At 43.9% G+C, this 14,821-nt stretch overlaps 1 protein-coding gene across 1 annotated transcript in view; it reads right to left on the bottom strand.

Annotated features, from left to right (window-relative positions):
- Positions 1-902: 902 nt before the first annotated feature.
- cds1 (CDP-diacylglycerol synthase (phosphatidate cytidylyltransferase) 1) overlaps positions 903-14,821 on the bottom strand; it is a 21,642-nt gene continuing 7,723 nt past the window's right edge. Inside the window, exons 2-13 of the mRNA XM_037680150.1 lie at positions 14,211-14,368; positions 11,527-11,623; positions 11,304-11,401; positions 10,502-10,641; positions 8,682-8,740; positions 6,868-6,950; positions 6,409-6,496; positions 5,241-5,309; positions 3,376-3,528; positions 3,146-3,265; positions 2,733-2,836; positions 903-1,725 (exon numbers count right to left, since the gene is read on the bottom strand). Of these exons, the coding sequence (XP_037536078.1) occupies positions 1,593-1,725; positions 2,733-2,836; positions 3,146-3,265; positions 3,376-3,528; positions 5,241-5,309; positions 6,409-6,496; positions 6,868-6,950; positions 8,682-8,740; positions 10,502-10,641; positions 11,304-11,401; positions 11,527-11,623; positions 14,211-14,368 (1,302 nt within the window). The 3' untranslated portion in view covers positions 903-1,592. The remainder of the gene's footprint in view (positions 1,726-2,732; positions 2,837-3,145; positions 3,266-3,375; positions 3,529-5,240; positions 5,310-6,408; positions 6,497-6,867; positions 6,951-8,681; positions 8,741-10,501; positions 10,642-11,303; positions 11,402-11,526; positions 11,624-14,210; positions 14,369-14,821) is intronic.

Raw genomic sequence — 14,821 nt, 5'->3', positions numbered from 1 at the left:
TTCGGAACGAAACAGCAGCTTGAGCTGGATCTGTTCACGACGTTTGGTCTGGAGCCAAGTTTGAAAAGCTTCAACATTATACGACAGGATTTCCCAACGGAGAAAAAGGGTAAATTTAAAAGAAAACGAAGAGTGATGATTTCTTCTGACACGATTGTTGGAACACGTTGATCCAAAGGTAGATTTGGACGATTGTTTGCCGTTTTCGCTCCTGGGACCACTAGATGGCGTCTTTATGGAGTTATTTTTACACAAATTTAAAACATTTTCTCTTATTCTGCACTGCAGCCTGCGCTCATTTTAAGATAAAGAGATCTGTTCAGATTTCTGAGTCTTGCTGCAGCTCTCCACTCGGTGTTGGATGAGCGTGGAGGCAGCGATGAACTTGTGCATGACGTTGTTGCACAGAACATAAACACGAAGCGGCTGTGAGGTCGTGCCCTACAGCAGTTTGACTGTGGAAGATGGAAGAAGCTGACGAGCTCCTCACGATGAGACAGACCAACAAAACGTCTCGGTTCCAACTCGGTCCAACTCCCGGTGAGAAGCCGTTTCCGTTTCAGCTGTGTGAGCTTTACAGGAGCCGCGGAGAAGAGTTCAGGCGTTTACTTTGTGCTTCCTGTTTCAGGTAAGCTACGCTAATCAGCTCTGAACTCAGACATGATCGTGTCTCCAAGATAGAAACTTATCATCTTATAATCTTTTCACCATTTTTAACAAGGTTTACACCCTCTGAATAACTTTGGGTCAAGTCTACAGCTGTTAAAAGGTGGTTTGTTCATGCTAAAAGCTACAAATAATCTTTAAATTTATCTCTTGTTGCATATAATTTATCACAGCTTAAGTTGTTTTTTAATCCCACAGAAAGTCTTTATATTAGATATATATATATTCTGTTTTTGCTCAGCTAAATATTTCAGTATATTTCTGTACATTACTTCAAGTTTTGAGTGTGCCGATGATGCTCTACGTTAGCATGCCTAAAGTCGATCTGTTCGGACCAGTATTGTGCAAGTCGTCGAGTCAGAATGAATGTAAAACACGGAAGTACTTCACCTCTGAGGAAACAGAATAAATGGTTTCATTTAGCAGAAGCCTAAGGCAGAACCAGCGTGCATGCTGCATGTTGTGATGCTGTGACGTCAGTTTGTACAGGAAGTCCGACAGCCGCGCTGCGTCGTGGCTTCACTCGTGAGGCAGCAGTGCATTGGTTGGCCCAGTTCTCACTTCATTTCATCTTTCTTCTTTCAAAGTTTAAAAGTCAGTGCAAAGTTAGCGGTTCACATCGTCAGTCTGCCGTGTGCCTTAAAGTCACTTCAGCTTTGAATCTTTTACTCTGAAAGGGTTTAGGGATGGCGGCTTCCTGCTGACAGAGCAGTTTTTATTTTTTGTTGCTTGTTGTCGCTTCAGGTTCAAAGCTGTGATTTAGAGCTGGAAGCCAACAGGATGATGATGATGATGCTCTGTCTTAAATTACACAACGTGAAACCTAATGTGCATATGTACGTGGATGTGTGCGCACGTGCTTAGCCCCACTGCCAGAAGCACCTCACACACTCCTCGGGTCCTGACGCTGCGAGGCAGGCGCGCGGTCACTCGGCCTGGGCGGCGGGGGGCAGCAGCCCCCTCTCTCTCAGCTGGGAGTACAGGGTGTGGAAGATGCTGAGTTGCTGCTCGGGCTGAAGCATCAGCAGCTGCTGCAGCACCTTGCCGGGGTTCGGGCCTCTGCGGAGAAAAGTTAAGACGTCACCATAATGATGAGGAACGCACGTCACCCAATGTCCGTCTGTACTGTTAGTAAAAAATCTCATCGAACCCTGGATGAATTTTATTGAAAGTTTCAGAAAACAACCCCGATGGCCACCACGGTCCAACGATCATAAAAAAACACAAACTGTCTCAATCCAGTGGATTTTACAGCCACTGCTGCGTTCAAGAACACAGACGTCACTGATCGCTGAGGGAAATTAGAGAGTTACAGCAGCTACTGTATGTGCAAGTATTAAATATTCATTATAGTAAATCTTCAATTTATTAACTTGTTGAATTTTAAAGCTTTAATTAATCTTAATTAATCATTAAAATCTTCATTAGATCGTCTTAAAGTCCGGTGTGGTGGTGGCTAAGGCTCATCCTCAGCACAGGCTTTGATACCAAACATTGTGCAATAAAAAAATTTAAATGTTTGAGGGACATTGCAGGGTGGGGGGTGCCACTGGACTGGCAGTTCCTCTGGGGGACCATGGGGTGTGTTCCAACTACAGGAGCATCACTCCATCTGCCTCCCCAGTCGAGTCTATTCAGGGGTGCAGGAGAAGTCCAGTGAGGAGTTACAACGTGGGTTCCATCGCAGCCGTGGAAGACTGAACCAGCTCTTTACCCTCACTGTGGTCCTTGCAGGACTACGGGAGTTGACCCAACTAGTCTACATGTGTTTTATGGACCCATTTGACTGTTTTCCATGGGGGGGCTCCGTGAGTATCAGGGTTTCAGATAGATCAGTGTAGCTTCTGCAGTATTGTGTTCTCTGTGCCAGTCCATTGTAGTGAAGGTGGAGCTGAGCTGCAAGGAGAAGCTCTGCGTTTACGTTCCTACACTCACCTGTGGTCACGACCGAAAGAACAAAATGACTCCACAGTTTTGTACTCGTCTCTTATTATTTATCTCACAGCAAATATTTCCACGAGCTGATTGATTTACCGCCTGGACCCACCCTCGTTTACTCTTCTCACCTGACGAAGCTGCCGATGTAGACGTGAGTGAACGTGGCCATCAGATACTGACAGTCGAAGCGGTCCATGATGCCGCCGTGTCCCGGGATGGTGCTGGCAAAGTCCTGAATGGGTGGAGAAACCAGGCTCAGATCTGAACTTTAATATATGATAAAAACAAGATTCAGCCTAAATATTCCCTAAAATATGTAAACTTTCAATGATATGTAACAAAATTATTTAAAGAAAAACTTTTAATGCAATTTTTCTCTGTAAATTTTTAAAGTTGCCATGGACAGATGGAGCCACTAGATGGCGCTGTTGTTTGAGAAATCCTTTTCATGAGCAGAGAAAAGATGAGACACAAAGGTCTAAAACGAGCAACACAGTCTCAAACGGTTTGCCTGGAGAAAAGATCAAATCTGAAGCTTTACTTTGATTTTGAACGCTCGCTTGAAGCCGCTGGCAAAGAAGCCACCGAACGGCCCGATGAGAGACGCAAAGGACGACAGGAACACGCTGTGGACGGTGAAGGGGTACAGGGTCACAGTTTTCTGAAAAACAAAAAGGAAGAGGGCGTCACCGCTGCAACACACTTCACAGCTGCTGCCTCCACGATGTGGAAACGTCTTGTATCAACGCAGCGACCAGAGTAAAAGCGAACCCAGCTGGAGATGTTCTGCAGCCCCGCAGGAAGCATGTACTCGTGCATCACGAACAGGTCCGAGGGCTCACACTCCACCGTGAACCGGTTGGTGTCGCTGTTGAACTCCACCGGACACACGAAGTACTGGAACTGGGACATGAAGTGGGCCAGCTGAGGGGAGAGGAAGAAATCTTGATTAAATCAGGACTCCAAGCAGCTGATGACTTTATTTAACTTTTTAACTGATAAACGTTTGAAGCAGTCTAATTCAGAATGACCGCCGACGCCGACTGACCTTAAAAAGCAGAAAAATGGCAACAGTTAAGTCCATTTTGCAGAAATTATCCTCAACTTTGGTGTTGTAGTAGCTGAGAGTGATCCCGACACACATTCTGAGCACCAACAGATTTTTTGCTTAAACTTTAGCATTAACAGATGAAGTCAACATGTTTGTCTGTTAGCAAAACATCCCATAAACCACTGGATGGATTTGAATGAAACGTTCAGGGAATATTCACTGAATGTTCACCTAAAACCAGTTCAGCTTTAGAGTCAACCCAGTTCAAAATGGACACCGAAGCTGACATTAGCTAATGCGTTGTCGCAGATATTTAGACAACGTTTGCTCTAACTGCGGCTGAAGCTCATTCGCAACACTCTGAGCATGAACACGTGCACAAAACGTTATTTCAAGGTTCGACCAACTGTCCCTTCACAACCCACGATCTTTATCTAAAGCTGGCGTGGAGGGCAGCAGACGATATTATTTATCTATTTTATTTAGATTTTAGTGGGACCAATGAAAAATACTAAAGATAACTCAATTCGACAGATGAATAATTAGATTTTTAAAGCTCTGTTGGCTGAAAACCAGACATACACTCGATCGATCGCAGGTCTTTGCTGGACTGTTTCTTAAAGGCGTGACTAGAGATGATGCATGAGCACAAAGTTCAACGTTTCATTAACTTATCTTGAGCAGATCAGAAGTTATGGGCTGGACAGAGAAAGTTCATTGTTGTATGTATATACGGGTACTGCATAATATAACCGTACTGTCTGCCGTACACGTTGCACTGCCGTATAAGTTGCATCTATTATGCGTCACCGCTGATAACCTGAAAACGTGGGCCGGTGTTGTGCCAAAAATCGATTGGCTGCCAAATGGCTGCCGCAGAAGTGCACAGGAGGATTTTAACAAGAATTTAACAATATTAACACTTAAAAACAATTATTTGTTTGCTCGACATTATAGTAAAGGTGTGTCTCGGTTGAACTTTTCCTTAATAAACGCACTTTAACGGTCAAATCAGCTGCATTTCACCTGGGCAGCGCAGTGAAATGAAGCTGATTTGACGTTTGATCTATGAGTTCTGGAGCGAGACGAAGGCGGCTTCGTATGGCAAGCCAAGTGTCTCATTAATAGCCACTTTTAATGAGACACTTGGCTTGCCATATTAGTTGAGGGCCGTCTAGTGGCTGAAAATGGTAGTGTTCAATATTTTCCATGTCTGAAGGAATGAAATTGTTAAATCTCAGCCAAAAATTGTTTTATAAATACGGAAAAAAAAATCATAAACAAGTCACTTTGGTGTATAAGTCGCAGGCATGCTAATTTATGCAAAAAGCTGCGACTTATACGGCGAAATGTACGGTACGTTTAAAAACCACGTGTTGCTGTATGAAAACTGTTAAAGGAATAACAACAACTCGTGCTTCCCTTCTAAACAAACACGGCGGTGAAAACAAGCAGAAACATTTTGTTATTCTCATTTTGCTCTGAACTGAACAGAATTAAAACCTGTTCCAGCCCGGGACAAACTGAAGCCGAGGAGAAAGAAATGCAGAACATGTGATGCGGTTCGTGAAAACGAATTACTCACAAGGAAGCCAAACGCCACCGTGAAGAAGAACCCCCCGATGAAGCCCTCCCATGTCTTCTTGGGTGAGAGCTGCAGGGGCAGAAAGAAGAGAAGTCCGTTCACACCATCAGGCTGTTCTCTGACGGAGGGATGAGCAATACATTATATCAACTAAACTAAAAACTTTCACTAAGATGTTGTTTAAAAAACAGATATCTTCCCAGGGCTCAACTTTGCTGCATTCTCATCTATTTTTGTTGGAATATTTGTAAAATCCCTGCAAGTTCTGGGTTTTCTTCAGGTTGTCCTCTCGGTGAGAAGTGCAGCTCTACTCTGATGATGGAGCTTCTCACCTTAGCTCGAAGTCTGGGCCTGACCTGCCTCTACAGACGAAGCTTCTTTCAGCTGCTCCTGCACAGCGTCAGTCACTAAACATACTTTGTGGCCAGAGGGGAGTGCTGGAACAGTTTGACCTTCGTTCAGCTCCTTCCTCACCACAACAGACTGAAGCAACGCCCTGATTACTGCAGACGAGGCTCCAACCCGTCGATCCATCCTAACGCCACTCATGAAAGAGGCTCTCGATACCTAAACTCCTCGGCTTCGGGAGAAGCCTCCCCCTGACCTGGAGTGAGCATTCCACCTTTTTCCAGGTCAGAACCCAGGAACTGACTCTGATCCCAGCTGCTTCACTGGGCTGAGAACTGCCCAAAAGTACACCAGCAGAACACAACCAGAACGCAGAGAAGATCCTCTGAAGTCCCTGAACACCACGAACAGGATCGGAGCTTGATGGCAGCCCTGGTGGTGTCCAACGTGCACCGAGAATGAGCGTCTGGGACGAAGACACTGCTCTTGTTTTGGCTACAAAAGGACCAGACGGCTCTAAAGGTGACATCAACAGCAGGTTCCTCACATTATGCCTCCGGCTGCACAATCAGACTTCTCCACACGTCAGCAGGAACGTCAACCCCCCCATACTCGCTCAGACCTGGCTCACTGATGCACGACCTGGACTAAAACCACACCGCTCTTCCTAAATGAGCGGTTGAACAGCTGATCGGAGCCTCCCTGCCCACACGACGATGAACGTTTACTTACGCCGACTAACTTCACAACAGCCACAATTCACTTGAAACAAAAGGATCATGAAATAAAGTTCATAACGTGAGACAAACGTTTGAATTACCTTGATAAGTGGCGTTCTGCCAAAGAAGAATCCAAACAGATAGGCCCCAATGTCGTTGCAGATCACGATGGAGATGGGAACAATAAACCTGGAGAGCAGGATTGTTAGCCGACATGAGTTTTGTGCCGTGTCAGCAAAAAACACAACACGAATTCTGAAAAGGCTTTAAAAAAGCTATTAGTTTCAACATTTGATGTTTACTGTGTTGCAAATCACTGCGTTCTGTTTCTATCTTACATTTTAAACATTTTCAGAACTGAGTTTATAAAAACAAAAGTAATTAGTACAAAGATAACTCCCTCTTCAGAGCAGTATGTATTATTGTGTATTTAACGGTTGCCTCAGGGCATGTTTGCTGCTTTAACAATAAAAAGCTCCACAAAGAGTGACGTAGCTCGTGATGACAAACAGTCGGACACAACGAGGCAGATTCCTGCAGCCTGCCCGAGTCCTGCTTACCAGATCATTCCTTCAAACAGGTTCTGAATGACAAGGTGGGACTGAGTTACCACAATCAACAGGGTCACATGGGTCCAAGCAAACTGGAATGGCAAACACAAACACCACAGTTTCACTGCACTGGAATGTAGCTGTGCCTGTTCAGAAGTGAGCTCGAAACACAGGAGTCAAACAGAGACCGACAGATGAGGTGGGCGAAGCTGATAAAGAGTCGTGCTGCAGAGCGACGCCGTCGACAAAACAAAATGAGAGCAGCAGGCAGGAAGTGCACGAGGGAGAATTTTCCAAACGTATTGGATCGAGTGTAACATTCAGACAGGAATTCTGGGAAGATGCATGCACATTAAAGACAAACATTAAACTGTAATATTGCTGCACAATGAAGCCACCAAACCCTGAGCAGAGATCTTCACGACTGCAGTGGTTCCCAACCCTGGTCCCTGAGGAACACCATCCTGCATGGTTCACCTGATGTTTAGTTACTTAAGTTCATCAGAAGTCTGTTAATCACTCCTTCATTCAAATCAGGTGTGTTGGAGCAGAGGGACAACTAAAACATGCAGGATGGTGTTCCTCAGGGACCAGGGTTGGGAACCACTGGGATAGAGTTACAGTTGACATGATGCCACCTGTCAATCAATCCAGTAGGCTCTTCAGCAACTGACCAATTGGCGATCGCAGCTTCTCTCGAAGTGAAGCCCCTTACCTGCAGGAGCTGCACCCGCTTTTCTTCTGACAATATTGTCGGGGTTTCACATTAACGCATTGCGGTCAGAAGGTTTTTGTGAAAAATCATCGGGAAAAATGGTTAAACGTTGTCCGTAGGATGCATACAGACACGTTACCCTGAGCGTTCAGAGGGTGGAATACAGTTTATTCCATTTCCAAAACCTAAACAGAGTCTGGAAAAATTTAAGACGGATAAAGGCCGGTGGCCGACCTCATGAGCAGCTGAATACAGCAGTTATAAACAGGAAGTAGTCCCTCGCTACTTCACGGTTCGTTTTTCGCGGACTCGCCCTTTCGCGTTTTTTTCAAAATAAGACTGGACATGATACACAATTGGCTGATTGATGGATGAGCCGAACGGTCGGCATGGAATTTTAAAAAAATAAATAATTTAAAAATATTTAGCACCTGTGTGCAGCCCACAGCAGGAGACGATTCCTGCTGCAGCTGATCAGCTGATCTCTGCTCTGCAGCGGAGAAGTGGGCGTGGCCAAGAGCGCTGGCAGAGCCTTACTATTCCTACTTCGCAGTTTTTCATTTATCGCGGGGCTTCAGGGTGCGGATCCCCCGCGATAAACGAGGGACTACTGTACCACATGTTCATCTGTACGAAGGTAAATCCTCCATTTTCTGTCATAATTATGCTTAATGGCTAAATTCAAGCTAGCTGCGTTTTGTAGGTAGATATATGTTGGTAACTTCTGGTTGCATAAGTTTAGTCTTTGTTAAAACTACTGTAAACTGATTTTACATAAATAATTTAATAGGTTGAGTAATGTCAAATTTACTCTTCCATACTGCGTTTCACCGAGTTCTTGCTCTGTGTCACTCTGCAGCATGAAAACATCCACTGCAGAAACTATTTCTATGTGGGCGGAGCCATCTTACCGTTCGCATCATGTCCACAAATGAAAACTTATTTCAGATGTATGTATATTGTAAAAGGACAAACATCAGCAGAGTTAAAAACATCTACCGTATAATAGATTTTTTAATCTTTTCAGGCATCATGACGGGAGGAAGCAGCGATGGACGTTAGCATTAGTGTCATGTAGCGGGGGAGAGGTTACTTTGCGGATACACACCATGTAAAACTGCAGGCGGTAATGTTTCTTCACTAAACTCAGCACAAACATGCAGAAACCTGTGGAGGAGTAAACAACATGCTGTCAGTTCCTTTTTAAATGGAAGATTAAACACTATGAATGAACTAGAACTAATTCAATGACCCATGCTCATCGATTTGAACCAACATCCTGGGTCATTTTAACCCTCAGTAGGTCCGCGTTGACCCTGATTATAACCGAGACGTGTGCACGTACAATGCTTGACAAGATTCAGAGTCACATTTGTTTACGTGAATCAGAAAGTGTCCTCTAAACGAGCCACAGCAGCCGATTAATTATCTAGTTTTAATCTTTAAGGTCAAACTGGAAAAAGATTTCAGCACAAACTGACAGAAGTAAAAAGCAAAGACACTTATTATATTGTTATTTTACTCTTTAACTTGCAATAAATTAAAAGCACTCATTGCAAAGTCATGAAGAATAGACGAAACGTTAATAAAACTGAACAATATTTTTCCTCATGTCAATGGGTAATGTGTTCATTTAAATATGAAAAAGCCAAAGTGACTGAAAGTCCAAATTAACGTTTATATTTATTTACCTGCACAAACTTCATCCAGCAAAATGTAGATCACGACTCAAGCGGCCACGTGGCTTTGGTTCGGCTGAGTGCTTTGTTTACATTAAGTGTGGACCCACATTTCTGATTTGTATCGATCTGAAAAACTGCATCGTATTTTCCGCCGTACACGCCGCATCGCTCCACAAGTCGCATCAGTCCAAATATGTCTAATAAAGTGGAAAAATTCATAAATACGTCACTTCTGCGTAGAAGTCGTATCTATTACGCGTCACCGCTGACAACATGGAAATGTGGGCCGGTGTGCCAAAAATCGATTGGCTGCCAAATGGCGGCTGAGGGAGCGTGCACGGGAGGACTTTAACAAGAATTTAACAGGATTAACACTTAAAAACAATTATTTGTTTGCTTGAAATTATAGCAAAGGTGTGTCTCAGTTGAACTTTTACTTAAAAAATGCACTTTGACAATCAAATCAGCTGCATTTCAAAAGCCAATTTGCAGCCGTGGGAGCGTGCATGGGATGACTCACTGTGCATTTCTTTGAAATTTAACAAGATAAGCACCTAAAAACAATTATTTGTTTACTTGATTTATATTAAAGGTGTGTCTCAGTTTAACTTTTACTTAATAAAAGGACTTTAATGGTCAAATTAGCTGCATTTCACCGGGGTGGCGCAGCGAATGAAGCGGATTTGACGGTTGCTCCAGGTGAGCTGGACAAAGGTGGGCATCTACGGCAAGCTGATTGTGTCATTAATAGCCACTTTTACCCATTACATGACACAACAGCATGCCATACTAGAGTGCCATCTAGCGGCTGAAAATGGTAGTGTTCGATATTTTAAATGTCAGAATGAATGAAAACGGTCACCTCAGCCAAAACTTGGTTTATAAATATGGGAAAAAGAAAAACAAATACGTCACTTTGGCGTATAACAGGGCATGCAAATTATGCAAAAAAAAAACCTGCGACTTACACAACGAAAAATACAGTAAACTCTTTCAAGCTGCACCATTTGATGTAGCTCAGGATAACCGTTTTTTGATTTCATGCTTTGCAACGAGTACCTTCAACAGACTGAAGAGTTCAAAGTTTAAAATGTGCTGTGTCTGCAAAATAAAGGCTGAATGTAAAACTCTACAACATGAACAGTGTCTCTTGGTGAAATCTAAACGAGCCCAGTTAACGTGGAAGGAGCAGCAGGCGTGTTCTGTTCAGACACAAAAGTCACTTTGTCTTCAAGGACGGCCTCACCTGCCAGGTACAAAGCGAAAGAAATGAAGCGGTGATAGCGAGCCAGGAACTGCAGAGGTTCCTCCCTCTGCACCAAAGCCCCAAAGTAATCCGCCAGTGTTTCACCATAGAAGAAGTAGTTGACACAGACCAGGAAGTACCTGAGGCACAGAAAGAAGGGATTATTTACTTTCTTTACTGGTTTTGTTGGTAAAGAACAGTTCAGGTGGGTCCTGTTCTTGGCTCTGCGGGTCACTGAGTTTTGTTGCTCCTTGTGTTTACTGTACATTGACCTGCTGTTAAGAGCTCGGCGTGTGTGAGAGGGGTGGCCCTGGTGAACGCGTTCATTCGCTTCCAGCACAGCAGTGATCTTTGCTCCGAGCTGCAGGCGCAGGCCGTGTATGCAAAGCGTGAGCAGCAACCAGGAGCCTCAGCAGAAGCAGGCGGGCGTTACGTACGGAACAACAAAAAAACTTCATAACAGAGTTTAAGACGCAGGAGATGAAACTGATGCACATTCTGTGTTGAGCCGAGTCTCATAAAGTCTAATGTTTTATTTACAGCTGAGCAGTTTGTTAACGCAGGGTTCAAACACATTTTTCATTCTGAAAATCCAGATGTTTCCAGATTGATATTTTTTGTAGATTTTCTAAATCCCCTTTTGACATCCAAGCCTCTCATAGTTGACTGTAATTTACTGTTTGTGCAGCAATGCCGTTTTATTCTCTGTATGTTCACGTAGAGCTGAATGCACAGATTGATATGAAACGTCAGACGTAGCTTCACGAGTTTCTACAAACAAGTGAAAAAATGATTTCCTTACCAGCTCAGCGTCCTGAACCAAGGCAGCTCGTAGGAATGATAAACTCTGTAGCCGATGGTGATGATTTCATGGAAACAGGTGATTTGCACAAACATGACCTGCATCAGGTGATGGAGAAAACTGGGTCAATTTTCCATTCTCACTAACACTCTTTAAATCTGTCCTCTGTAGCAGTAGATCTACCAGCAATATGTCCCATTAGGACTCTGGATCAGTCACTCACCAAAAAGATGAGAGAGATGGGTCCCATATAGATGATGAGGAAAAAGCCCAAAATCATGGCTATGGACAAAACTCCTCGGATCCAGTAATTCTTCCACCTGTGGAGAATAAAACGCATTAAATATGCAAATGAAAAGGTTTATGGAACCAATATGGTTTTAATTCAGGCTTTATTTCTGTATTTAAAGGAATAAAACAGAGGAGCATGAAATTACACCCCAGAGACATGAATTCACAGCATTGATGTGCTCATTTTTAATCAAATGAGATAAAAAAAAATATAGGTTTGATGCCAACAGACCTTCATAAGTTTACATCCGTCCATTATCATTTATCTGTTAATAGAAAACAGCTGCAGAACTCATGCTGGTAAAGAAAAAGCTACAGTATTCACTCAACAGCCTCTTTGTTAGGTTTAATGGCGGCTAATTAACCAATCACGTGGCAGTACTCGATGCGTTCAGGCAGATGTTGAAAACTTGCTGAAGTTTAAACGGAGCGTCAGAATGGGAATAAAAGGGCGAGTTACTTTGAGCGCGGCACTGATCGTCTGAATATTTCACAAACTGATGATCTTTGTTTTTCACCTGCAACAGTCACTACGGTTCAGACGATGAAAATATCCAGAGAGCAGCAGCTGCGTGGAAACAAATGTCTTGGTGATGTCAGAGGAGAGTGATAAGAAGACAAAGTACCAGTAGATCAAATTAATAACCGTTTATTTCAACCAAATTCTGCAGAATACCTTCTCTGAACACACAACCACCTTGAAGCAGGTGGTCTTCAGCAGCAGAAGACTTCCTGTCAGCTGCAAACAGGAAACTGAGGCTCACGCTGGACAATAAGAGACGTTACTATCCCACTCCGTTTATAAAGCACTAAAAAACTGCACAGGACAAAGCATGAAATGCATAAATCTAGAGAAGTAAAACAAGCAGATAAATGATTAATAATTGCTCCGAGGCTCATGAGAACTGAGAACAAACGAGGAGCTGCGCAGACCACCAGCCTGCTGGTGGCTGCATGAATGGAAAAAGAGCCGCATCATGAAAAAGCTGCTGCAGCTTCCATTCAGAGCTGCTGTCTTCGCTCCATCACTGCACCCTGCAATCACCTCACACAGTAACAACAGCTGTAGTGAGTAAAATCTGATCTAATCCTCTGGTTTATATTAGCGTCTGGTCCCATCGTAGAAGGATAATGTCTGTTGTGGGCAAAATGTTAAGCAAAACGAGACAAAACTCGATAAGAGGCGAGATCCTTGCTGTGGGACTCCTCCTCACGAGAGATTCAGAGCCTGATTTAGGAGAAGTCATCTTGTATTCCTGAGGCAGCACGTTTGAGCCCAAATTGCAGAAAGACTTGAAATAAAAGCCAAACCTACAAATGATAACAGAACATCTTAAAGTTACAGTAGAAAACAAGGAAAACGTGGATTTATATTCAGACGCTGTGGCTCTGATGAGAGTTTGAGTGTCCGAGTTAGTGACTGAAGAGGACATTAGAGCGAAACTCCTCTGCACATTTTGTTTAATGCAGAAAACTGTCCCACGCTGATGAGCACAGATGATTAAGCAGCTTGGATGAAAGGTGCCGTGGGGGTGGGACTCGTCAGGAATTCCACCTCATCTTGACGTTTGATCGACTCTTTTCCTCTAAACTCAAACTGATGAACGAGAGGTTTAAAAAGTATTTTCCCTGCTTCAAAGTGGACAAATGTCTGTGCGACCTCAGCGTTCACTCTGACATCAAAAGCACAACAAAGCGGGGAGTGAACGCCTGAACTGCTGCGACACAAACAATTTAAAGTGGTGGAGACACCTCAGAGCTAAAGTCAGAGAAATCACGCCGATTGCAAAGTTGTAACATTTTAAATTTTGTGCCACGAGATCTCGTTACACCCCTATTTAGCAACGACGACAATTCTGATTCCAGGTAGACGTATCCCAGTCAGATTTTGGTTCCGATTTCTCTTCCAGAACTTTAATCAACAGCATTTATTCATTCACTGTGGTTGAAATCTGAGGCCGTGGTCCTCAGTCAGAGGGTGGATTGTTCTCTTCAGGTCGAGGGTGAGGTTCTGCCTCAAGTGGAGGAGTTCAAGCATCTCTGGGTTTTGTTCATGAGTGAGGGAAGAATGGAGCGTGAGACTGACAGATGGATTGGTACAACATCTGCAGTATTGCAGACTCTGTGCCGGTCCGTTATGGTGAAGAAGAATCTGAGCTGTAAGGCAAAGTTCTCCGTTTACTGGTCCACGTTCCTCCCCTCGCCTCTGGTCATGAACTCTGGGTAGAGACAGAAAGAATGAGATTGTGGATCCAGGAGGATGAAATGAGTTTCCTCTGCAGGGTAGCTGGACTCTCCCTTAGAGAAGATGAGAAGTTCAGTTCTCCAGGAGAAACTCGGAGTAGAACCGCTGCTCCTCCACATCGAGAGGAGCCAGTTGAGGTGGTTCAGACATCTAGTAAGGATGCTCCCTGGGCGCCTCCATAGGGAGGTGCTTCAGGCATGTTCGACTGGGAGGAGACCCCGGGGAAGACCCAGGACCCGACTTAGGAATAAGTGGAAAAGTAAGTGAGTTAGTGAGAGAGAGAGCAAGAGGAAGAAGAGGAGAGAGGGGTAGGTAGGAAGGATGGATGGGATGGATGGACAGACAGACGGACGGATGGATGGATATGGTACCTGGGCGGCAGCCCCTCCAGAGCTTTGGTCAGACATTCTGGAGTGTTGTCCATGTCAGCTGTGGAGAGAGGAACATCTGGAGTGTCTATTTTGGAGTCAACATCACATTCCTCCTCTGCGTCAGCTGGCAGGCCCAGCCTGTCGTCACCATCAGCCCTCTGACAGAAAACACAAGCACACACACCCTCAAACCCAGTGAGCTCACACCTGTCACAGGTAAGTGTTTAGACTTTGACATGCAGAGAACACGTAGAAATAAAAACTGAGAATCCACAAAGGCTTGCAGAACCTGTGGACACGAGGAACGTTAAAGAGGTGGTTGGTTAATAAATCAGAGTTTAACCTCTCACCTGGAACAAAACACAGACTGAAGAAACTCCACAGAAACGTTTTATTAAAACTCAAACATCCTCGAGTCAGTGGCTTCACTCAAACTTCATCTGACACAAGTTACAAACACTTTTTAAACTTTTCATAAAAACAGAGGCTCTTATTTATTTTTACATCCTTCCAGGATGTTTTTATTACAATAACATTAACAGCTGTTTTATTATAGCTATTATCAACAACAACAACAACAACAACAACAACAACAACAACAACAACAACAA

The sequence above is a fragment of the Nematolebias whitei genome, chromosome 8 (genome assembly GCF_014905685.2).
Source record: "Nematolebias whitei isolate Nwh7 chromosome 8, NemWhi1, whole genome shotgun sequence".
Lineage (NCBI taxonomy): Eukaryota > Metazoa > Chordata > Actinopteri > Cyprinodontiformes > Rivulidae > Nematolebias > Nematolebias whitei.
The sequence above is the reverse complement of the archived record's forward strand: the minus strand, read 5'-3'. Positions and strand labels throughout refer to the sequence as shown.